Source organism: Corticium candelabrum, chromosome 1, assembly GCF_963422355.1.
Source record: "Corticium candelabrum chromosome 1, ooCorCand1.1, whole genome shotgun sequence".
In the NCBI taxonomy this organism is placed as follows: domain Eukaryota; kingdom Metazoa; phylum Porifera; class Homoscleromorpha; order Homosclerophorida; family Plakinidae; genus Corticium; species Corticium candelabrum.
The window spans coordinates 13,846,977-13,872,270 of NC_085085.1; the positions used below are offsets into that span (position 1 = coordinate 13,846,977).

General features: G+C 41.3%; 5 protein-coding genes across 6 annotated transcripts; 1 reads left to right on the forward strand and 4 right to left on the reverse strand.

The window, feature by feature from the left end:
* Nucleotides 1-92: 92 nt before the first annotated feature.
* LOC134178042 (SANT and BTB domain regulator of class switch recombination-like) lies at nt 93-10,220 on the reverse strand. Of its 2 annotated transcripts, none has more exons than XM_062644834.1 (23): nt 10,055-10,220; nt 9,823-9,997; nt 8,234-8,267; nt 8,140-8,173; nt 7,694-7,758; nt 6,640-6,707; nt 6,377-6,580; nt 5,037-5,095; nt 4,887-4,981; nt 3,303-3,368; nt 3,094-3,246; nt 2,986-3,030; nt 2,237-2,314; nt 1,999-2,179; nt 1,786-1,943; nt 1,648-1,708; nt 1,408-1,585; nt 1,265-1,344; nt 1,180-1,208; nt 1,040-1,116; nt 898-974; nt 737-828; nt 93-648 (listed from the first exon to the last, which is right to left on the reverse strand). In XM_062644834.1, the coding sequence occupies exons 1-23, from the start codon at nt 10,217-10,219 to the stop codon at nt 618-620; spliced, it is 2,205 nt and encodes a 734-aa protein (XP_062500818.1). In that variant the 5' UTR covers nt 10,220; the 3' UTR covers nt 93-617. The 2 variants fall into 2 exon arrangements, with proteins under 2 accessions (XP_062500818.1, XP_062500810.1); XM_062644826.1 differs by having other exon boundaries at nt 8,140-8,176.
* Nucleotides 10,221-10,329: 109 nt separating this feature from the next.
* Nucleotides 10,330-13,125, forward strand: LOC134176386 (glutathione hydrolase 1 proenzyme-like). Its single transcript, XM_062643060.1, has 2 exons — nt 10,330-10,546; nt 11,320-13,125. Exons 1-2 carry the CDS (start codon nt 10,330-10,332, stop codon nt 12,804-12,806), a joined length of 1,704 nt encoding a protein of 567 aa, XP_062499044.1. The 3' UTR covers nt 12,807-13,125.
* Nucleotides 13,126-13,729: 604 nt separating this feature from the next.
* LOC134185761 (F-box/WD repeat-containing protein 5-like) lies at nt 13,730-16,288 on the reverse strand. The gene is made up of 2 exons (XM_062653635.1): nt 15,063-16,288; nt 13,730-14,088 (listed from the first exon to the last, which is right to left on the reverse strand). The coding sequence occupies exons 1-2, from the start codon at nt 16,277-16,279 to the stop codon at nt 13,872-13,874; spliced, it is 1,434 nt and encodes a 477-aa protein (XP_062509619.1). The 5' UTR covers nt 16,280-16,288; the 3' UTR covers nt 13,730-13,871.
* Nucleotides 16,289-16,611: 323 nt separating this feature from the next.
* LOC134188493 (synaptosomal-associated protein 29-like) lies at nt 16,612-17,503 on the reverse strand. The gene has a single exon (XM_062656659.1). It carries the CDS (start codon nt 17,395-17,397, stop codon nt 16,822-16,824), a length of 576 nt encoding a protein of 191 aa, XP_062512643.1. The 5' UTR covers nt 17,398-17,503; the 3' UTR covers nt 16,612-16,821.
* Nucleotides 17,504-17,968: 465 nt separating this feature from the next.
* LOC134176397 (cadherin EGF LAG seven-pass G-type receptor 2-like) lies at nt 17,969-25,179 on the reverse strand. The gene is made up of 10 exons (XM_062643070.1): nt 25,168-25,179; nt 24,960-25,087; nt 24,172-24,416; nt 20,348-23,084; nt 20,219-20,290; nt 20,089-20,154; nt 19,899-20,024; nt 19,432-19,575; nt 19,265-19,363; nt 17,969-18,341 (listed from the first exon to the last, which is right to left on the reverse strand). Exons 1-10 carry the CDS (start codon nt 25,177-25,179, stop codon nt 18,326-18,328), a joined length of 3,645 nt encoding a protein of 1,214 aa, XP_062499054.1. The 3' UTR covers nt 17,969-18,325.
* Nucleotides 25,180-25,294: the final 115 nt, after the last annotated feature.

A 25,294-nucleotide genomic window follows, 5' to 3' on the forward strand; every position in this document is an offset into this window, starting at 1 on the left:
CTCTGTATGCAACTTTGCCCATTGTATTCAGGACTCATTGTAGAGTACCACAATATCGTATTGTAGTTCTAGGACAGAACGTTGTCTAACGATTGTATAGTGTACATAGAGGCCACTGATCTTTTGATTTTCTATGCTATTTATTCAGTAGATATGACAGCACTACTAGAGTTTCTATCTAGATCTTTGATGTATTTCTTTTCGAATAGAAGTGAATAATTACATATGCTCGTTTTGCCGCCAACATCAACTGTGGGAGCTTTGTTTGCGGTAGGACACGTCATTTTATTGCCAAACAGAGTCAATCGCAATGTGAGCGTCACGTGAAGCTGCACGTGAACAGTGAAGTTACCAGCTGGCAGAGAAGCCAGACCCTCCTGTTGTACAAACATTGTACGATACAAGCACTCTCTACAAGTGCGCAGACAGCGTGGGCTATCATTTCATTAGCAGCTAGTTGAGTGTAGTAACTTATGGACGAGAAGTCTAATGCAAATGACACGACTGTGTGGCACCGTGCCAATTGCTCATTACACACACACACTGTACGTGTACCTCTGGGGATTCATTGACGTGCGTGTTGGAACACGTTGACACCAAACACTAAAACATCAGTTTCAGTTGGATCCTCTAGGAAAAATTCTGCGCCTAATAAAACAAACAATTTCCTCACCGATTAGACAAAGGTGCTATACTAAACAGACGATAAAAAAACTGCTTGGAAAGACGAACTGACCTCGTCTGGTTGCTAGATGATGATGATGGTTTGGAACTAAAATGGCGCGCTCTCCATTTCTCCTCAAGCTGACAGAACATGCCACCAGGATGCTAGACAGACAGGACATCCTATTTCAGTGCTTGTTAGCACCTCTTGTGTTTAACACTAGTACTACTGACATCCTTTGATTTGTTGCTTTTACTGAGAGGACGATTCGACGTCAGACGCAGCATCAAATTCTGCATCCGCTTTTCCTCTGGAAAATCAAGTTATACCGAGCTGCATCATCAGAGTTGAGGTTTGATTAACGAACAGGTTTACCAATCTCCCTTTGGTTATCCTGATTCCAACGTAGTGATTTGGATAAGTCCCAAGTCAAACATGGTCTTCCAACTTTCCTAAGAAAATCAATAGTAAGAGACCGATAATAATGTGCATTCATTACAAATACGTAAACAAACTTTTTCCTCTCTGATCCCAATTTAACACCCTAAGTACAAAGTACAATATTATGTTCAATCAGAGAAAGGACAATGAAGTCAATACTTGAAAGGGTGATCCTTCTCTTGACGAATGTAAAACAAATTTCTTTCCCCTACTTCTATGTTTTGATTTTGCGGAAAAGACTAAATGAAATCATCACGTTTTTGTACCAGATTTTAAATCCAATTGTCATATTATAAGAGGACCATGTGGGGTTATGGATGCATCTTCTTCTGTCTCGTCATCATCATCTTCCTCTTCTTGCCCGAGGTCAGTGTCTAGGTCATCAGTGTCTGAATTAGTCTCAACCAATTGACTGTAACCAGTCACTGCTACTCCTTGAGTTAGATTGGACAAAGAAGAGGATGCTCGCTCAATGGCTTCCTAATTGACATGCAGACAGATTGAAAACACAATTTGTTATGTATAGTAATATCCTATCATACATCAACTGTAAGCAGACAGCTGGCTTCTTCATCCTTACTGAAAACATTCACTGGCACTTCCCTGACACACATAAACAACAGTGGAGTCCATATTATTAGAGTAAAGTCACAAACAGCAATCCTGGTTAGTATACTGACAATGAATTTGGCAGCACCGTGTCCTTGTGTTGTATGTAGATAAGGTCACGATACTGAATGACAATATCCAATATAGAAGAAGAGTTGGCTAGAGATGAATTGCTTCTAGTAAGAGACGCATCTCCACATAAAACTTCATGATCTCGAAAGGAACAGCCCTACGTAATCAATGCCTCTACAGCTCTACAGACTAGGCAGGGTATAAGTAAAGACCTCATTTTGTTCCAAAGAGCCAAATCTAATGCACTTCGTTTCACAACAAGGATACTTTCCTGTTGCACTCAAAGGTTCAAAAGATGAAGGCTGTGGGTGATATGCACAACGTGAAAAGTAGGCACATTGAAAGGTCTGACCACATCGAACACAATGGAGAGCGTTAATCAAAGACCAAATCCTAAATCACAACAGTAAACACCAACACCTGACAATGACATATCAGTTTACCACACACTTCCAGTATATCTGTCTCCATGTCTGCCCCTGGGCACATAAACCAACCAAGTAGTTGTTCACATCCCAACTAGGGTCTCTGAAACATCAAGTTTCTAGTACATATGCACGACATCTATTTGGTCAAAATCTATCTTAAACCAGTATGTTACACTGATTACACTATTAGTCTGATGTGACCATGCACTCAATTAACTGTATTCAGCACTCTTGTAAGTTTACTTGTCATTCAGCATGTGACTAATTCAAGAGTGACTCCTTCAAATCTCCCTCTGCAGTGTTATCTAAAATCAGTCTCTACATTTCAAAATTTGTTTAGATGTCTCTGCCCCATGCAGTATCTGGTCAAGTAACATCTTGCAGCTTACTGTTAGGTGACAAGTCCTAATAAGGTCAAACCATAGCTTTTGTGATTCATAAACTGGCCATGAGCATGAACAACTGGGGAACACGTTAGAAAGATAAAAATGCTGTGGTGAGACAAAAATGTATTGCTAGACTATGCTTAAGGCCACATAATAACACCTTCTAGTCTACTGTGAATCCTACTAAACAAGCAAATGGTTTAGACAATTACTCCCACTGCCCATCCATCCAGCTGTCAATTACCTACATAGGAGGCAGATGGCATGGGTGTACAGTATACAGTACCTACACATGATAGCTGTAGAACCACCATGAGAAGACAATTAATTACACACTCATCACTTGTGGTCTCGTCCTAAGTGCTGTAATCCCATCAAATCTCACCTGCTGTGATTGTACATAATCTCTCCTCTATATCCTATTGTCATGCTGTCACATTAACAAGACATCAGTCAAACTCTTCACTATGACAAAAGATGACCAATCATCTACCTGGAGGGTACACACTTGAGTTTCCACTGTAGTTCATGTGTCATAAGTTTGCAGCAATGAGAACAACGAAAAAGAGTGCTGGCATTAGCTGGTGATTGAGATGAGCTGTGGCTAAGATCAAACAGCTCTTGCACTTTCTTGAAGTAAAGTTTGCTGAAAAGGCAGAACATGGTGTACTAACAGAATGGCAATATAATGATGGTGTCAACCTTTTAAATCTGTCCCGTTTGTCTCTAAATTCTTCTATTTCTTTGTGATCAAATAGCTTTGCAATTCTAGTAAAAAAGTCTCAGTAAAACAACGTTGTGACAAGTACATTCTACACTGTGATCAAATAGCTTTGCAATTCTAGTAAAAAAGTCTCAGTAAAACAACGTTGTGACAAGTACATTCTACACTGTGATCAAATAGCTTTGCAATTCTAGTAAAAAAGTCTTAGCAAAACAACGTTGTGACAAGTACATTCTACACTGCAACAAATTTAAAACTTAATATTTGATAAATGTGTAATACTAAGCTACAATACAATAATTATTGTAAAGCTCTCCACTATATCACTAAATATCAATAAGAAATTAACACAAAACAAATAACTGTCACCAAGGTCAACTGCAACATTACCACTGGCAAAGAAGATTCAACCCATTCTCTTGTCCCAAGAGACTATGTGCCAGAAAACAGATTTTACCTGTCTGAATAAACAATTAGCCTTAGTTGACTTGCTCAGAAAAGAGGAAAGCATCTTAAAAGAGTGCACGAGCTCAGCACTTAATGAACTAAGTCTCCCTAAATACAACCAGTAAATCTGGTCTGCTCTTAAGCATTGATATACCTAGATACCTGCTTGATCCCATTTTGTTCAAGTTATCTAGTACCATATGCATACTAAACCCAAACTGGATGGTACTTAGCTTGTTTGATAGAATGTGATTTCGATCTGATCAATCTAGAGAACATCCCACTGTACTTAATTAAATGAAATATTTCCCCTTTATGTGTCATATGATCAATTGGTTTAAGAAAAATGGATGTCTTAATCTGCATCTTTATCAATCTGCAAAATTATCAATGAAGCTTTGCTAAGTTGGAAAAACAGAGGACAACAGTAGCTTACCATAGACAATAACAACACTCCATTTCCTCAAACAGAACCTGTCTTTATAAGGTTATGTGAGAACACTACAAGCAGGTTGGTCTATGACAATCTACTTTTCAACATCTCCCAACATATGGGTGTGTGGACAGTTAGAGATGTCCTCTTCAGATGACAAACATTTTTATATATACATAATATTCATTTGCAAGAAAATATATATAACTATTATGGTTTTACCCAACAATTGTACAAAAATAATATGTCAAGTTTAACTCCATCCATGAATGGCAACTGGTATGCCCTGCAGATTTATGAAAATTGTGTGCAAGATATTAGAATACCACTACATGTGTTGTGGTAGCTCATTTCAATAGGACACTAAATTTGACAGGATCTGATACACCATGCTAACCCATAACCTCAAGCAAACGAGAAACTACTCCACTGTGTGTCTACTTGACACCTATAAATCACAGTTTCTCAGAATTAGTAAAAGTTGAAACAGATTTACACACACGGCACACACACACATGCGCACACACACATGCGCACACACACACACACACACACACACACACACACACACACACACACACACACACCATAATTTCAATACACAACAATGTGGTACTGTAGCCGAGAAGGAAAGAGCAACCAAAAAACAATACACTCAACGGTGTAAATTAACACAAAGCACCTGTCTAGCAGTTCATCAGCTATGCAATTCATATTGGAAGGCGCTGCGACAACTGTTGAAATATTGTCGTGTATATAGTTAATGCATTGCTCCACCTGTGGCAAGTAGCCATTTCAAATGACATTGCACACCAGCATCAAAAAATCTTACCAGAGGCTCCATTAGCAAGTAATTAGATGAAACCAGTAAGGAAACAACAATATGTGACTCTAACCAGAGCAACAAAATTCACAGTTAACAAATAGTTGGCACAGTACACTCATCACGAAAGACATTAAGTCTAACACATTAACACCCCTACTGTTTAGAGCTTTCAGAATCTAGACACTGGGCCACATCAATGAAGGTATACTAAGCGACTACAGAACATATGAAATAGCAGATACTATACAAACCCCACAAAATGGTCAAGCTTGAGTATCAATTAATTAAACTTAGATGTACATAGAAGATGTCAACAAGCCTGTTCATATTTCTCATAAGTTGACTCAATCTCCACTAATAGAGACCAAGTAAATACTAATTTCCTTAGAAATTACAGTAACATTGTGTACTACAACACTGTCCCATTACACACGCATGCACGCACGCACGCATGCATGCACGCGCGTGCGCGCGCACACACACACACACACACATGCATGCATGCACGCGCGCGCGCGCACACACACACACACACACACACACACACACACACACTCTTGTTTGCATACAGTAGTTAATCACTTATCAGATCTACACTCTCGTAGCAAGAGTTTGCTAAATTTTCAAATGTTCTTGCTGACAATGTCTGCTTCTATAAGTGATTTGGACAACTGACTCCCTAAACCTACAGTTGATGTTCATCAACTAAAGGACTTACTGGCTATAATACAAAACCTATACTTTCAAGTATTAAACTTGAAAAACATTCGTAAACTCTTGTTGGCCAGCAAGTCTCTTGTTGGCAAACAAGATAAAAGTGGAACAATGAAGACATTTAATGGCAAACCACTAGTAAACTCTCCTCCCCTTAGAATCCATAAAAGACTCAGTGCTTTATCAGCAAACTTGTCTGTTCCATGTAACATTGGCATGTAATCAAGTACCATTCAAGTCTAGATTATGGTGTAATGCCCCCCCCCCCTGCCTCTTATTCATTTCCAGCTGGTGTGCCAATAACTCGATTGGAGAACAGTCAACCACAAGATATACGAATCCAGACTCAGACTTATCAGGTGACCTGCTGAGTATGACTTGACCACAGTTCGATCCCAAATAAGCTCATACAAAACAACTCAATTACAAACAAGCCAGTAGCATATAAAAAGAAAAATGTCACCACTAGAGAAACATAACCACAATGTGTGGATACACAATTTGCAGAACCTCTGCTTTCAAAGCTAAAATTCTGCACTCACATATACATTTGGTCACAGACCAAAAAGATATAGTGACAGAGTCAATCACATATGACACTAAACACTGCTACCCCCAGCTGATTGACATACCAATTTTTGGTTGCTGTATTTGCACTCCTTTGTCATCGGGCATGCCTCGTTTGACGTAAGACATCAACCATTGAAATATGCTAACATCACAGTGTACAGAGATATCAAACAGTTTGCCTAGGTGTGCCTCGTCTGACAAGCGCTCAGTAAAGAACGGCATTTCGTGCATCAGAAGGTCACGAGGACACATAAAGTCTCTCTGAACTTCAAACAAACTAGAAATCAAATCAGCAGACGTATATAACAGAAGGCGCACTGAATACTTTTCTTTGCCTCGTCACACACATGAATCACCATCACTAAGTTTTCACCACTGGACTTGGTCGGTTTCCTAATACAACATCATACAGTCAGAATAGGAACACCACATCAACGCCATATGATAACAGCAAAGTATATCACCACACTACTTTTAAATAGAAACTAAAAAGCACCAAGATCAGTGTGAACCAGTCTTTTTGTCATGCTGTCAACAAAATTTACAAAATTCCCACTGAGAATATGTCTTTCAGCACAACTTAATTAATCATTTGCCTTTAAGCATCCATGCAGTAAGCCATGATCCTACCGATTATGTCTAGCAGCATGTACGTTCACATTTCACAGCTAAGAGCATAAGATCATCATTACAGCATAAAGTAAGAGTGCAAATCAATCACAATTGCACATCAAGCAAGTCAAAGCATCTCATAGACAACAACTCTTGCTTTGCAGCAACAAGAAGAACACCACCGCACGTCACAAACACTAATTTTAGACTAAAGCTAATTTGTAGCATTTTGTATTATTAATACTTTTACTAGCTAGAGAAAGTTCAGACCACAAAAACTTGCTAATGTCACAACATACAGTAATTTGTAAATTCATTACAATGTATTTGCCTGAATGCCCATGTTCAACAATCCAGCCGACAACTTGTGTGTGCAATGTTTGCCGTCCAATATTTTAAATAAGATATTTATCTTTACATTAGCATCAAAATTGGGCAACGCGCCTATTTGACAAAAGCTTACCCATATATGCAAACTAAAATAATAAATATTCATTGAAGACTCTGCAAGAAGTGATGAGCTTGCTTAAATTGATGATGTCATGTACTGAACTTGAAACTATACAGACAAAACAGAATGCACCTTGTACTTGTTAGTATAGGCATGCTGTGTGCTGGATGTATTTTTATTGTAGTTGTAAAACATAAAAATGACAACTAAGTTTTAGAAAATAATAAACTAAATGAACCAGTGCTAAATTGTAAATTTATTGATTAAAAACTTGTTGACCTGCAAGCTGCAAAGAACAATCAAGATACGTACATACTTAGTCTCAGATGAAGAAGGAGGTGATGAAAGTGCCATCAGAGAATTGCTGCTTTCTGATCTCAACTGCGAATCACAAACATATCTGATTGACAACAATCACCAACTTCAGCCTCGGTGTGTGTGTGTGTGTGTGTGTGTGTGTGTGTGTGTGTGTGTGTGTGTGTGTGTGTGTGTGTGTGTGTGTGTGTGTGTGTGTGTGTGTGTGAAGCAGATACGTAAACATAAGAAACCAAGAAGTAAACTAACTAGACGACAAGTAGATGCAGATTGCACGTATAGTTGAATAAACCAGACACACAAACAAACTGACAGACAGAAAGACGGATAGACAAAACAGACAAACATACAGTTATACATTTATAGGTAGACAAGCAAGAAAGTGAACAATTAAATGCCCAGGCTTCAGAGTCAGACAATAATCTTCACGTTTAATCTTTAATTTACCTCTGAAGTGACAGCTTTCTGTGAAAGGCTTAGTCTGCTAACAGCCAAGTATAGCTTACCATCCATTGCAATATCAACATCAACAGTGACTTACTTTCTCGTCACCTCTGTCTTTGTATTTGTAGTACCTTCACATCCATAAAACAGAAATTGATATGTTACATTACAGACACACAGACAGATTATCAAACAAGCGCATAGGGCAGTAAACAGTCAAACTACAATAATTGTAAAAAATTTTAGTCAAAAATGTCAAAAGGGTTTACTGTGACTGACAAGCAATAGCAAGTCGTAACACACACACACACACACACACACACACACACACACACACACACACACACACACACACACACACACACACACACACACACACACACACATGCACACACACACACACACACACACACACACACACACACACACACACACACACACACACACAAGCCTCGGCCTCCCAGACCCGTGTAGCATCGATTCAAAATCGTCCTCCACGGGTCTGGGATGGTACCGCCTCTTCTCAATATATTGCAGTTGGTCCTAGGACCAGCATTAGTATTCAGTTTCATAAATGCATACCTTTTCAATTACGGCCGTAATACAAGAACGACGATACATGTCCCGCTAGAACATTGTGTCACATCCTGCTGCACGGATACCTTTGTGTTTACAGTGGCTACGGTTTTATCATTTGTGTGTTAGTAGGAAACGCGAACGGGATGTTAGAAAACACTTACTTTTACTAGTGGAGCCGTGGATGCAATCGGCATGTGTCTGATCGCCGTGAATCTGCTGCGAGTAGCTGTTAGTCACAAGTGGAGCCGCAAATTCGCGATGAAAATTCGCGATGCATGCATCCGCTGTGACTCGATCGTCAGGATTCGATGTGACTTGCTGCGAAATCGCGACAAAGCTTCGCCGTGAATTCTCTGCAAGACTTTGTCTAGTAGACGTGATCATGAAGTCGTTGAGCATGTAGCTGGCTGGCTGGTAAGCATTGGTTTGAACAAACGGCTTTACTAGGTGTTGTTACTGCCGTTGACAGGCGCATAATACAAACCACAACGTGTAGGAACGTGAGTTTGCGTGAAGAGAGCACTACAAGTCGTTGTTTGTGTATAGTGTAGTCTTTGGTAGACAGCAGATACGCATGACATGTCTTCATTGATTACCGCCGTAATTGGAAAGGTATGCATTATGAAACTGAACACTAATGCTGGTCCTAGGACCAACCGCCATTATGAAACTGAACACTAATGCTGGTCCTAGAACCAACCGCAATATATTGAGAAGAGGCGGTACCATCCCAGACCCGTGGACGACAATTTTGAATCGGCACTACACGGGTCTGGGAGGCCGAGGCTACACACACACACACACACACACACACACACACACACACACACACACACACACACACACACACACACACACACACACAACAAACAATCAAACAAACAATAACATCCCATGTCCCTGCACCCTCAGAGCAACATCTACACCTGATATTATTGCAACACAAACAGCACACAGCCAAGCAGACACAAAAAGCCATCTAATATTGGCAGCATTTCCATTACACTTCTAGCTCCTTGCCTAAAATTTCCTTTAATTTCTATTCACAAACTGCCGGTCACAAGCAATACAGTGCAATACTTTTCGTTCTTTGTCACCATTCCTCACTTTCTGATGTTGTCGAAGAGTTTCCCTTCCTGCTGTCTTGAAGCATTGACTTGACAAACTTGGACAAATGCTGAGTCTGTGATTGAGTAGAAAACGGTCTGCCCTGTGCAGTCAAACCCTCCGCTCCTTGAGGAGCTAGCCCCGATAAAAGAAGCTCCTTCCATCGTTTAGCACACTAAAACACAAAAAAACGAATTCAAAAATTCAATCATTGAGCAACCAATCAAATTACTTCTCTTGCAGTCGTCCCTGGCACGAGTCTGGCAACTGCGTCCCAGTTCTTTGGCTCCATGCGCGTAAATTCAACCGAGTTCATAAACGTACGCAACATCAAATCGAGAGTAACAAGCCGCGACGTCGGTGGCACCGGCCGAACGCCACTACTTGAACGACTCATGCCAAAGCAACTATCCTACAGTATTACCCGGATACTCTGACAAGTCACGTGATTTACCAATGAATTAACGTCATGTGATTTTACCAACTTCAGATTTAACACCAGAGAGAATGTCGTTGCTCGTGGTTCACATACCGTTGGTTTTTACAGTGGCTCTATCGGTGAATGTTTTCAAATCTGATGCTGCTTCCTTCTACAAGAATTCAGGATGGTATCCTCATGCTGCTGTCGCTGCTGACGCACCAGTGTGCTCTTCAGCTGGAACATCAATTCTCAAGAAAAATGGCAACGCTGTTGATGCTGCTGTGGCGACGCAAATATGCCAAGGTTATTATTTCTCAAACACTTTCTAGTCACTAGATTTCTAGTACGGCGTTGAATGTATTCGTATGAATCTAGTCAAGTCGGTTACTCTACTGTGGGCTCCAAGTTACTCTTGACACGTGTAGAAAACTGTATTTCCTTTCTCGAATTTGTTTCATCTCTCACTATCACTAGTAACTAAAAAGTGGGTAGTGCACGTGACTATTACTGCTGTGTCTGAACTCTCGCTTTCACAGTTATGAGCCTTCTGAAACCACAGTCGCAAGGAGGATTAAATATTAGTGTGTGCTCATTTCATTCCCCTGTGGGAGCGAGCATGTACCTTACTTGGTAGACTTTTTAGCTGCAGAGTGGAAAAACGTATATTCTAATTATTACAACACCTGTTACAACAACTAATTCAATATTGTTACTATAGCAATAATCACACACAACGTAAAGTAGGTGTCATAATACTTCAATGTAGAAGGGACTGTAGGATGTAGAAGGGACTGTCGTTTTGACCACAAAGTCTATAACACCACTAAAATAGTCTGTATTGCATAATCATCAAAGTAACAGGTATCACATACCAGACATAAAGTTACACAATGCTTTTCCACACATACAGGAAGTGAGTCAAGCCCTTGATACACTAAGTCACGTGATTTGACAAAGTCCCCTGTCTTAGAGCTCATATGTACACCTGAAATATCATTTAAATTACTTTTAGGATACATAACATTTTTTGTTTTCATTGTCACATCTGAAGGAATTGCAACTGCTTTGAACTTTAGGAGTGGTCAATTTTGAGGCATCTGGTCTAGGAGGAGGAGGCTTCATGCTAATATACAACAGATCAACAGGAAAAACTGAAGCAATAGACTTCAGAGAAAATGCACCAATGAATGCTTATAAAACCATGCTACTGCAAAAAGACAGCAAACCAACACTAACTACAGGTGTTCCCGGAGAATTACGAGGAATGGAAATGGCATGGAAGAAGTATGGCCAACTGCCATGGGCAATCCTCTTTGAACCAGGCATTTCTATTGCAGAAAACGGTTTCAAGGTTACAAAAGCTGTGGCAATGGGTATCGCCTCCTCAAAGGATTCAATCCTTAAGAATCCAGCAGCTTGGAGTCTTAAACAAATTTTAGCACCCAATGGGACATTTTTACAAGAAGGTGACATGATGAAGAGACCAACACTAGCTAAAACACTTAGACTGATTGCTGAACAAGGTGCTGATGTTTTGTACAATGGAAGTCTGACATCTCAGCTTGTCGAGGATATCAATGCAGCCGGAGCTAACTTCACTGTCGATGATTTCCATAACTACACAGCCATGAGTTTATCTCCACTTGTTGGGAAATTTCAGAACATGACAGTATTGGGTATGCCACCACCTGGCAGCGGAGCCGTGCTTCAACTCATTCTTGGCATCTTAGATCTCTACAATATGACTCCCAGTGACTTCGGCCTTCTCTCCTACCAACGAACTATCGAAGCATTTAAGTTTGCCTATGCTCAACGTGTTCATCTAGCCGATCCTGCATTTGTGCCGGGCATTCGCAGTCAGGTTGATTTCATGATGGATCCTAACACTGCAAAGAAAATGAAGGAGATGATTAGTGATAATGCCACGTACCCTCCTTCATACTACAATATCACACATAACGTACACGACAAATTTGGAACGTGTCATTTCAGTGTTGTTGACCAGGATGGAAGTGCGGTTGCAGTAACTACAACAATCAACACCTCATTCGGAAGTCTTGTGAGATCCAACACTACTGGGATTATTTTCAACAATGAAATGCTCGACTTCTCGACACCAAATCGTACAGACATCTGGGGTCTGCCACCAAACTCTATAAATTTTATTGAGCCCAGCAAACGAGCTCAGTCATCAATGTCACCAACAATTCTCGTCGATGCGTCAGGTCAAACTGCAATGGTTACGGGTGCTTCTGGAGGAACCAGAATTATCAGCACTGCTGCATTAATTACATCTGGGCATTTCATTTACGACCAATGTCTGGTAGAAGCAACCAACATGTCACGTGTTCACCACCAACTACTGCCTGATTTTATCTTTATGGAGCCTGGCTTTCCGGAAGACATTAAAAAGGGTCTAGAAAAGATCGGACATCGGGTGAAGTACATCTTACTTGGTGATAAGTACTTCTCAGATATACAAAGCATTGTAAGGGATTCTGACACTGGAATACTCAATGCAGTGTGTGACAATAGGAAGGGTGGGCAACCTGACGGTTTCTAGAAAACAATCGAAACGTTAGTACTACAATAGAAGTTACTAATGAGTTTGAAATCTCAAATCTGGAATTGATGTTAATAATTTTCACATATTTTATTTTTTCTTATATGTTCAGTATTGGTGTTTAGTGGCAGTTACCCTAGTTGTCTAGAAATGCTGTCATAACACCATGTAGTTTGCACATTTGTAATTTTTCTCTGGACAGTACAGGTATTGATTTGGTTGTCATTAATTCCTAGCTGCTTTCAGTAAAGTAATAAGATTGTACAAGAAAAGAGAACGTGCTGTTATAATATATGGGTCACCAGATGACAATTTTAAAGCTTGAAAATGTATTGGACAGACAAACCAACCAACAAACATTAATTGATAGCCACATGATATTTATATTGAAGAACTATTAATTAATGGCATGTGAGTGTCACTATGTGCACGAGTGTGTGCATACATACACTCATGCAGATATGCACGCATGTGTGAATGCAACACACACACACACACACACACACACACACACACACACACACACAACAGATATGCCAATCAGAACTTACCGTAAGAGAATACAAGTGCATATGCATCCATCTATCTGTCTATGTTCATGTATGCACAACCTCTATTTCTCCCCCTCCCCATCTACCTGAGGTGACACCTACTACCCCTACTCTGCTCCTTATTACTACACACTGGATTGCCTTTCGACAGGAGCAACACAATTGACAGAAGTTTCCCAAGAAGCATCAAGAAATACCCAGCCGATGCTTTGTGTACCATAGATTTTCAACTGCATCAGTCAGGGTAGTTGATCTGTTTCATTGAAGGTCGCACACTCTTTGAACCAAAGTGTTTTAGAAGCAACGCTTGAAGCTAAATTTGTAACTGTGTCAACATCAAGTACTATAACTGCTTTATCATGCTGTCAGGAATAGAATGAGCAACTTATTTCTATTATTTAGTATTCATCGTACAGCCAAAAATTGCTCAGATCACTACATGGAGACCATCATTTCCAATAGGTACATAAAACACACCATTTCTGTATGACATAAAAATTATCACCAATTATGATTACAGCCTATTCAGTGTAGGGTGACTACTATCCAGTCTAGTCAGCATTCTAGAGAGCCAAACTTTCACAGTGTAGTCATCACTGCCAGATACCAACATACCAGGATTGCTAGGATTTAATGCCACAGAATTAACGACGTCATCGTGTCCTGCAAGACATGCAACTCTCGCCCCTGACTGCCGATGCCAGATGTGAACCTGCTTGTCTTCTGCTCCACTACACATAAACGAGCAACAAACATGATATATTGCGATAATAGACAGTAGATGACTGTAATTCTGTTTTATGTTTGATTAAGGTTAACTTTTTTCGTTCCTAAATTAGCATGCCTGCAGTGTGTTTCTTCGCCTTCAAGCAACAATATAACGGAGCCTCCAACTACTGGATATACTATGCATGCCCGCGTACTATGAATGGCTTTGCTGAGAGCTGCAAGTAAACAAACCTCAAGACACTGCTATATCCTATGTGACGCGACTTACTGAGTGCAAAATAATCAGGTAGCATTACAAATTGCCAGTCCACATTCATTCTCAGTAAATACTCTTTTTAACTAGTATTTCAGTGTGGAAAAAGGGCTTGGACAGACTGAACCTTGTTCAAACATTCTTGTTGTTGTTACATGTCTAAAAAGTGCCTCCCCTACTGAAGCCATTTTGCATGTAATTTTTGTTAACCAACTTTCAAGGGAAAAATGTTGTTAAAGGCAGCTGATGTTTTCTCTGGATAAAGCATAACAGTTACACCACTGGAAAGATCATCACGTGCTAGGAGACAAGGTTTACACTATCATATATGCGTAGGGGTGAATGTTTTGTCCAAAAACGTCCCAAAACTGGTGCAGTATTTGGTCAGACAAACAACACATTTGGTGGGACATTGTCCTATGTCCTACCGTTATTTTCCACACTGAGTATTTACATTATTTGAAGATACGCAATGCCATTTTGGTGAGACTTATAATACGATGCTTCCTAATACGTCCATCAATATTACTATTAAGTATTAATTAATATTAATTATTAATTTATTATTATTAATAATAATGAATAATTTAGATATCATACATCTTGTATACTGTATGTGATTAAACATGTGCATTATTTTGTCAAAAACATTAAGATTGTAATTACACTAAAATTGTCATCAGGTAACAAACACATACTACAGCAATGGCAGCTAGAGCTTACCTTGCAACGTAGTGCTTTCCTACGTCCAGGTATATGAAGAAGCAGTTCTCTGCTTCTGTGAAACAACGATGACCTGATAAAGTTTGGATGTGTTCCCATTCCATAGGACTTTTCAATCGATAAACCCTCATGGCAACATCGGACACAATGGGAGGACCGACGGAAGGACCCGGCTCCACGTGGTCATCTGTAAACGATCGACAATTGACGTACAAATACTGCTGATCAGTAGACACAGCTAGTCCGATAACGTGACCGTTGAATTCTACAGCTAAGAAGCCTTTTCCTGATGCCTTTTTTACGGAATCGGAATAACTAGCACTGGCTGGAATAACACAACATCCTAACTGGTGCGGTGAATAGTAGCTCTCACCGAGTGTATACAGCAATGCTCGACAATGATCATCTCCAGATTCGAGATACTCTGCTGTTTTAAAAGTCAGTATGCGGAGTTGTCTCAAGTAAGCACCATTGATACATCTAAAGCAACCAATTTCCTTGCTGTCAGGTTGTACATTAGAGACCACGTCACTAGCAGACACAACAGTGTCTGTCATCCGTTCACCAACAAATCGAAGTTGTCCATGCACGACTGTTGTATCGTCTAGCCAAGTGCCCGCTAAATCAAAAGGATTGTTCTTATACAGCCCAATGACTTGTTTCAACTGCATGTCATAGACGGCAACCTCGCCTCTATTACTGTCACCCAACATCCCACAAGCAGACACAAGCAACATCGTGTCGTCTGCATTGAATTCGGAATACTGAACATGCAGCCATGGTACACCGACGACACGATAGTCTGAAAAGTTGATAACATCGTATCTCTCCAACTGCAGCTGATCGGTGACGGTCCATATGGCTGCTCTGGCGTCTTTTGATGAACTACACACAAATCGCCCGTTGTTGGAGAACGAAACGTGAAGAACCTCGTCGTTGTGGAAAGTTAGTGTCTGAATACACACTCTAGGAACTTCTTGTTCGAATGATTTGTACACAGACAAGAAGGACGACTGCGAATCATCTCTAAACGGCTCGAGTGATGCGTCGAGGAGTTGTGTGGGAGCGTATTTCGCGTAGAGACGCTTTTTCCATAGCAAATTGTCACGACTAACCTTGAACCAACCACGACATGTGAGACCTGCATTTAGCGAAGCTCGGTCGGACATAAAGGAAAAAACACCGAGCAGTACTTCGTCAGGTAAACTCTGCCACATGACCGTTAGCTCGAGAACCCAGACGGTCGTGTGCGCTAAGCATGTCCAGCCTGTCAAATTAGAAACCTACGCATAAAAGCTCATACCGACTTACAACTCGTGGAAGTAAAAGAGCGTGTTCTTTCGGCTTTGTTGTTATTGTGTCAAACTCGTTTTTCCACCTTGAACCTAAGGTGTTCAGGGTATACTATTTACCATAGTATTATAAAATACTTCAGCCCCGTGCCACAATTGGAACCATCAGGGTTTTCACCATGCATGTGTTTCTGAATTGCTACACTTCCTTTACCTGTTCTAAGCAGTCTGCATTGTAGTTTACAGACTCATATATGTAAATGTCTAAAGTGTTGTATGTACTATTACACGTTACCTTTCTGTCTGCAATATCTACATCATATTTAGTAAATCATGATTCACTTGAACAATAGTACGGACTACTGGTGCTCTTACATCTGGAGGACGACAGTAACACATAGTTTCTGCTATGTAGATTACTAGTGGACTGTCCGACACCTAGGTCAATCCCTATACAACAATGATCGTTACTTTCTCAGTATCTTCTTGATCTGAATGTCCTGGCCAATGATCTGATCATTCACTTTATCTGTCTTTTCAGCTATTCTCTCAACCTGAGAATTCTGCCGATCCAACTCATTTCCCAGTTCCAAAGCCAAAACCTTTGCATGTTCCAGTCCTCTCTGTACACCTACCAAGTTCCTGTCAACAGCATCCTCACACCCACTACTGGAAGCGTCCCACGCCAAGTCATTCGCTTTCTGCCTCATCAAATCAGTATCCAATCTCTCAACTGGAACTTCCTTTGAAACCATTCTATCGTTTTCTTTTTCAGTTTTAGGACTCCTCGAAAACAACGACGCGAAGACGCTACGAATACCGCGTAGGTGATGGCTCGTCGTCTTCAGATCTTCTTCGATGTCATCCAATTTTTGTTCAGTGCGATTGAGAGTTTCTCCCTGTGTGTAGAGCTCGGTGGCAGTTGCGGTACCAACGTGAAGACAATTTTCAACGAGACCTAGACACCTTTCACTGCTTTCCTGCATCCGACGCTCCCGTTCCTCCTTCAGAAGCTGCATTTCAGCTCTAGACCTACCAGCCATATTCCTATGACGCAATTACGTATTCGATCCCGGATGTGAACAGCCAGCGAACCAAGTTGTGCAACGGTTCCCAAATATCATTAGTCCGAGACGCGCATGCGCTAGCAGTAGACGGACGAACCAGAGACGTAATACGGGCTCTGGGACGAACAATTGGAATGCAGCGCATGCGTTCACTTTTGCAGACATAGACGTCAGCGGACGTAACGTATAGCTACGGTTTTATTAGTTATTTTAGTTACAGGATCAATTAATATGCAGCTTGACAAAGCTCTAGATCGAGTTCACTTGCTGATAATTCACAATTGCAAGCAACATGCATACACACGTACTGTTCACATATACGCACATGCCTGCTGCCACATTTGAAATACATTCATTCATTCCGTTCTAGCTTACAGAAGATCAAATTCACATAGAGCCAGGTCTCTGCCACAGTGCAAGTCATATGGCTCTGAGTCAGATCATAGCCTCAAATTTCCAGACCAGAGAGCGCGAACTAGAGTTCGCGCGCGCGCGCTCTCTGGTCTGGAAGTTGGAGGCTAGTCAGATCATACTGCAGCGCAAAATACTGCTCGCGTGACTGTTCACTTTCTACACGCAACTGATTCAACATGTATGAACCCATGCGCTACAAAACATAGCTCCCACAAAAATAAACTAATTCTTAACCTATTATGTACAAAAACCACACCTTGCTAATTTACAGCACTTATGATAATGACAGTTAATTCTGATATATCCTCTGTAATAATGTGTAACAAGAAGTCAGAATCACAATCCAGTGGATTTCTTCCAAAAGCAATAATGACACCAACTGCCAGTAACACCCTTTGAATAGAGCGGCAAATCAATCACTACAATATAGGTCTGACGAAGCAAGAGTTTGTCATCTGCACCTCCAATAATAAGACAAGAGTGTGGACGATCAAACCAGGGATTCACTGCACACAGCAAACAACACACATCAAGTATCACTATAACTACACATATAAACATACAATGCTATTGCTATCCCATTAGATGGTACAATCAAAAATTTTTTTGAACATCTAGATGACTACAAGTGCAATGTGACCACTCTTATCTGACTGGGGTTTATAGCAATAAGTCAGTGTGTACACTACACAAAAGAAAGCTCAAGGGCCCTAGCTAGAGTCTGTTCAAAACAGAGTAGACTGTGGGTATGGTATAGGTTCATCATCAACTTCATGATCAGAATTAGAGAAAGAGAAGTCACTCATGAGGGTGCTTCTGTCCATTAAAGCTAGAAAGAGGTCTCTGTTCCTAACAACACTTATGATGTTCACACAGGTAATTAGATTTCTCCATTACCAATGCATTTCACATGATTACATTTGGTTCCACAACTGGTCTAAACAGACTGTTGAGTAGAACTAATGGCATGCCAAACATACTGGATTAATTCTACTGGATTGGTTAGCCAACCAGAGTTGGCAACTTGGGGCAAGCGCTGTGGGAGAGATCTAAATAAATCTTCCTTGGCAATCAAGTGTCCAGAATATTATGGATTTTTCCCAACAGACTCTAGTGCACCAGACAGTCAGCTGCATCCTGTTAGCATTATTGTCATTCTATTAAACTATGTAATCTACATACTATGAGCATGTTTAGTGTGTGAGCTACATTACCAATCACTTAGCAAAAGAGTAAGCTGAGAGCCTATACCTGTATGTGTAATCACTATTCTCCTCTTCAATTTAATTAATTGGATATGTATGGAATCAAAATAGGCAATGGTTATTAAATACATGCAGGTTAGACTCACAACACTACAGGCTACATGCATGCATGCATACTGTTAGGAACATCAGTCAATGTGTTGAAGACACTTGTTTTTACCTACCTTCGTACACTCACAGCACTGAATGCTCTTTCTACTGGTGCTGGTGCACTGACTGTAGAAATGCCATCTGTAAAACTGGAGCCAAGACTGAGTCTCCGGCTATCAATACACATGATCACTTCAGCATCTAAGTTGTGTGCATAGAAACTTCCAACTTTTTAACTTACAGATCTATAGCACCAATCTCCGCCATGCTATTCTGCAGAGAATGAAATCGTGTTTGGTCTTGAACTGGAGCAGAGGACCATCTGTGCCGCTGGCTGGGAGTTAGAAAGCCATGCTTTCCTCTTAGTCCTGTCAATGAGCAAGCCCTACACATAACACCAAACAAATAAACAAGCGAAGCCATCTCCCACTGTGTCAACACATGATGAGTTACATCACACTCAACAGGGGGAACCACCTCACTTACCAATTAATAAAGCAAATGTTTACGAACAGATCGAATGTCATACATTTTGCATGTTATAAATACTGGACATTGCAGTTCACATAACAGAAACTAGAGCTTCCTACTAAAAATACACACATGAAACCAGCATCAACAGACAAGTACAATCTGTTGAAGACCCCCACAGCAAGTAATAGCATTGCAGCACCCTAACAGACAATGTTTTTGTCATCTTGCTCTTACATGTGTCCAGATGACTGCACGGTGGGCACTCTCAGTGGAGATGTCTGAGAGGATGTCTCTTCCTCTATGACCCCATCAATGCCAGACCCCTGCCTTATCACAGGAAGGCTATTGACACTGTGTAAGCTGGGAACAGAAAATTGAAGTGTTGTCATTGTGTTGAAAAACGTTCTTGATCAAACATGCAAACCTATTATGTGACTCCTTCTTGTCTCTTCCAATGGTATCCATTTCAATATCTTTGTGTTTGTCCACTCTACAGCCAAGATACACAACATAACTGTCATATCACCTTCTCAATACACATTCTGTCTGCTTACTTTTGTAAAGTAACTTCTGTCAGTTCATTATTTAAATTTTTCCTGGGTTTCTCCTTTCCAGGTTTGTATGACCTATAATAAACTCTTCCATGTAAAGTCTGTAAACTAGGCAGACTAACCAATACATACCCATGTTCTGTCCTCCATCTCACTATCACTGCTACCATCATGACCAGGACAATCACCAGAACCCCACATATAGACCCAATAACTGCAACAATGAGAGTCTCGCTGGATGAATCAGGTGACCTAACAGTTGGGCCTACACCATCACCAGAACTCATCAAATATGTTGGTTTTGATGTGGGTTCCATTGACATGAATTTTTCTGATGGAGACACTGATGCAGTCACAGCTATTGGCTCTGCTAAGGTCAACACAAATGAAGCAGAAGAACGATAAGAATTATTGTCTTGACATGACACAGTAACAGAGTAATTGCCAAGATTCAAATCACCAAGCAATTTGTTCACTTTTACATTTCCTTGAGTATCAACAGTAAGAAATCCTGTAATCCGATTCAATCCAAGTAGACTGAATCTGACCTCTTTGTCATTGGAAACAGTAGAAATGCAAGTTGCATTTACAACAGAGGTGCCGACTTGTGCAGATCTCCATACATTCACAGTCTTTGCTACCAACTCTATCCGAGGACTCACATCAATAATCTTAAAAGTTACTTCGGCTTTGTCAGTTTTCCTTGAACTATGAGAAACAGCCTGGTCAATGGCTTCAACTATCAATGTGAGGAGTGAGTCGCCATTTCTAATACTCAGTTGTCTTTCCAATCGAATACTACCATCTGTGGCATTGACACTGAAGCTGTGTCGTCCCGTTCCACCAACAAGAGAATATCGAATCTGACCATCAGGACCCACATCATCATCATTAGCAGTTACACGGTTCACTGTCGTGTCCACAGCAGTTTGTTCAGGAACATCCCACTTGAAGACACCCCCATGCTCAAATACTGGTGGAAAGTCGTTACTGCGATTAACATGGATAAAAACTGTCAAATTGACTGTCTGCGTCTGAACTAAAGGATTAGAGTCCTCGACTTGAATTTTAAGCCAATAATATACAGGTGTCCGTTGACTGAGATCGTTTTTCACCACCACGATTCCCTTCACCTCTATTCCAAACACGTCGGGATCGCTTTCCTCCACCACACGATATATCGGCTGTGCATTCAGATCTCTGTCCACACAGTTCACATTCACAACTTCGTTTGCATTCTCAGATACATACACATCATACACAGCACGTTCACAACGAGGTCCATTGTCATTGACATCATCAACCATGACTGTCAGTACAGTAGATCCAGAATGACTTGGCACACCTTGATCAGTGGCCACAACTTGAAGTGTGTACTTTTCTTTGGTCTCCCTATCTAATGACTTGTCTGTGTAAACAATTCCAGTCCTTGGATCTATTGTAAACAGGTGTGATCCTGTCAAACTGTACACTATCTTTCCATCTTGTCCATTATCTTTGTCTGCTGCATATACTTTGACCACAGAAGTGCCAATTTGTGCATTTTCTGAAATTCGAGTGAAATAAGTCTGTTTGTCAAAAACAGGGGAGTGCATGTTTACATTAATAACATGCACTCTAACTAGAGTTTGTGAAATGAGAGAAGGAAAACCAAAGTCAGAGCAAAGAACAGTCAAATTAAAAGTTGAATTAGACAACACCAGTGGTTGTTTCTTTAGAACTAGATCGTTGCCAGTAAGACCGAATGCGCTAGTTGGATCTTGTAACGACAGTGCTACATCCCCATTCGGTCCGGTGTCATCATCTGAACATGTAAACTGGACAATAGTATGATTGATAACAGCACTCTCAAGGACAGTAGCATCCAATAATCCTCTAGGTAGCAAAACTGGCTTATTGTCATTGACGTCCAGCACTGAGACTTCCACAACAGTCATGTTTGAAATTGACCTGTTTAGTACATCTGTTGCTGAAACTACAAGTCTCCATACAGGATCTGCCTCTCTATCGAGAGACTTCACAACACTGAGGTTTCCTGATGCACTTACATGAAAGTTCCCAGCTGAGTTTCCAGACTCAATTTGGTATAGGACATCATCATTATCATGACCAGTCCTGGGATTAAAGTAAATAGCATCAATCTCACCAACAAGGTAGGGTACAGTGACATCTTCTCTAGTCATGAACAAATAATGTGAAAGAGTAAATTGTGGGACTAAGAACCTATTAGTGATAACAGTAATGAGCACTACAGCATTGTTTCTGCTCATTAGAGGACTGTCTCCTGTGTCTATGGCCTGGACAGAGAGATTATAGAATCTCCATCTGGTGAAGTCTAATTTCCTCAAGAGCACAATGTCTCCATTAGATGTAACACTGAACGTTGCATTTAACTCATCACCTCCCACAATTTGGTACTTGAGAGCAGCATTGTGATGAATGTCCTTATCTACTGCTGTCAGTGTTAGAATGCTTTGGCCAATGGGCAAGATGTCATTGACCTCTGTGCTGTAGTAGGCGGGAGAGAAAGCGGGTCTGTTGTCATTGGCATCTCGTACTGTAATAGAAACAAGAGCACTTCCTGATTTCTGAGGAATTCCATCATCCAAGGCCACAACTGGAATGTAATAAGAAAACTCAGTTTCTCTATCCAGAGTATGAGCCACAGATATTTCTCCGCTAGTCTTATTGATGCTGAAAGCAGACGGAGGAAAAGAGCTCGAGAAGTCGTACTTCACAACAGAGCCTGGATCCTTGTCTAACGCTCTAACCAGAAGAACCACCTTGCCCACTGGTACATCTTCAGGTACACTCTGAGAGTAGATCTTCTGGGTAAACTTGGGAGCATAGTTGTTGGGAACAGTACCAGCTACACAACATAACACAATCAGAATCTCCACACTCACAGTCAAGTTTCTCTCTCCACCAGCCATTAGGAGGCGTGTGGACTCTAAATAGCAGCAGACAAAGCTGCACCACACTAGAGACAGAACTCCGGATATTAATGGCTCTGCCCCCACCAAAACTAGGCGACTAAGCGTCTAACATATAAATAACATACCCGTACAACACTCCAGCCACAAGCACTCGAGTAGCTCACTTATCAAGGGTCTTCTTCTCTGTTCTAACATTGCGGCACCCACTGGTTCCTCCCTACAATATGTGTAAGGCTCCCCGCAAAGTTGTCACGGAATGTTGTGTTCAAGCAATGTTACCATAGACACAGAATGACAAGATTCTAGAGCAACTTCCACCTAGTGCACCAACTGGCCACTAGTGGGCCAATTTCCCTCAGCTTGACTGCAAAAACTAATAACTTGCGAAAATCAAACTGTTGACCTAACGAGAGAGCGCCGTACGGATGCCCTACAGTCCAGAATGCAACATTTTACTTGCTCGTTCACATTCCACCAACATTTACCACACTACGTCGCAATGTAATGTCTACTTTTTTTGCCGTTTGTTCACATGCTCTCGAACGGCTGCAGACCCCATGTGAGCTGATTTCGCAGCGATAAGTTTTACACATAGGAGTTCCGAGTTCCGACACGCGTAGCCAAACGACACACACCAAAGAGACGACAATTTGAACGCTCACGACGGTCGACTGACACTACGCGGCGTTCTCCACTCGACAGCACTACTACACGCTCGGACGCGTCACGTGAACCGATTTGGTGTTTGTTTCCTGACGAAGCGTTTACATAGCACATTTACTGACTCAATCATCAGCCGCAAGACGATAGAAGAACGATTCTCACACTCTACAGTTAGCTAGCGAAGCCGTGCTCGTGCGATGCCCTCTATGTCATGCATAGACATAGCACGACAGACAGGTGTCAAAAAGAGACGCGATATAAAACAAACGAACTAACGGCGTGCGGTTGTCAATCCCACAAGCAGCAGAGAGTCGACCAGACCCGCAAGCGGCTGCCGCCCTCGCTGAACAAACTCACCTTCCATCGTGGCTGTCAGAACGCCGAGCAGCGTCACTTGAAGAAGCCAGACACGTTCAATTTGAGTCATTCTATGAGCCCTCTTCGGCTCGACTGCACGCCCCGAATCCGTCGCTTCGCTTCGACAGCTAGTTTGAACACGCTTCCTACGCCGATGGCAGGACAAGTTTGAATCCAATGTCTCGCGTCTCCACAAAACTCGTGTGCGCCCGTTTGTTTGGCTGTACTGGGTAGTTCGCGATTGACTGATAAATTACGCAGATAATTCGATTGTGTAAATTGAGCCTAATAGTGTCCCTACGCATCTTTTCTCACGGGGATAACGCGCGAGAAGGCGGAGCTAATCGCTTCCGGAGTGAATTCGATCTGTACAGTGTAGTCGTAGTGCATCGACACTATTTCTTTACTTTGATCGTTTCTTTGAGTGAGCGCGTTTGCTCGCTAACGAGTCTCCCTATCAAACAATAGGTAGTTTGCATATCGTGCCAAATCATCGCTAACCACTACATCGAGTGAAGGTCGTGGGAAATGGGCTGGACGATGGGAGGAGATTTGACACTCTACTAATAACACAAGCGACCAATCAGACGCGAGAAATCTAAACCGATTAGGGGCGTAACAAACTGCAACGTAAAATAAGTGGGCGGTGACCTGACACTTCTCTGAACGACGCCATCAATCTCTCGTGCTTGTATCCTCAAGGGAACTCTCACCAAAGACGTCGTTTTGGACGCTCTCCAACCATTTATATCGACTTTTAACAAATAATTTAGTCGAAAGGTAAATACCAAATACGACGGCGGCGCGACATGACTGCAGGAGACATGTGTACTTTCGCCTCAGCTTGTGGTAATTTGACATCCGGATATATCATCGCCATCCTGTTTCCCATGCAATGAGGCTTCTTCTCATTCCACTACAATGAGATTATCGGAACACATTTCCTCGCCCAATTTATATACATCAACACTATGTCGTGTGTTGGAAGCGTGTGACCTGACGACACATCGTCTGGAGATGCATACGCCACAGGTGGGGTAGTCTGAATTTCCTTGAGAATTAGGTGGGACGCGCTGCCGTCTCACGAGCAGCTGATACGATACAATCGCAACCACGAACGCCA

Coding starts and splice junctions, on each gene's coding strand:
- LOC134176397 (XM_062643070.1), bottom strand. Junction 20,155..20,218: donor ACAGAAGTTACTTTACAAAA/GTAAGCAGACAG, acceptor TCTTGGCTGTAG/AGTGGACAAACACAAAGATA. Junction 19,576..19,898: donor GTGCAGTCATCTGGACACAT/GTAAGAGCAAGA, acceptor TGTTATGTGTAG/GGCTTGCTCATTGACAGGAC.
- LOC134185761 (XM_062653635.1), bottom strand. CDS start 16,279: ATGTGGCAGAGTTTACCTGACGAAGTACTGCTCGGTGTTTTTTCCTTT. Junction 14,089..15,062: donor GGAAAGCACTACGTTGCAAG/GTAAGCTCTAGC, acceptor GTTTATGTGTAG/TGGAGCAGAAGACAAGCAGG.
- LOC134178042 (XM_062644826.1), bottom strand. CDS start 10,219: ATGAGTCGTTCAAGTAGTGGCGTTCGGCCGGTGCCACCGACGTCGCGG. Junction 3,369..4,886: donor GCTGATGAACTGCTAGACAG/GTGCTTTGTGTT, acceptor CTTTTTTACTAG/AATTGCAAAGCTATTTGATC. Junction 2,180..2,236: donor TGGAGACAGATATACTGGAA/GTGTGTGGTAAA, acceptor GTTGTGATTTAG/GATTTGGTCTTTGATTAACG.
- LOC134176386 (XM_062643060.1), top strand. CDS start 10,330: ATGTCGTTGCTCGTGGTTCACATACCGTTGGTTTTTACAGTGGCTCTA. Junction 10,547..11,319: donor GGCGACGCAAATATGCCAAG/GTTATTATTTCT, acceptor TTTGAACTTTAG/GAGTGGTCAATTTTGAGGCA.
- LOC134188493 (XM_062656659.1), bottom strand. CDS start 17,397: ATGGCTGGTAGGTCTAGAGCTGAAATGCAGCTTCTGAAGGAGGAACGG.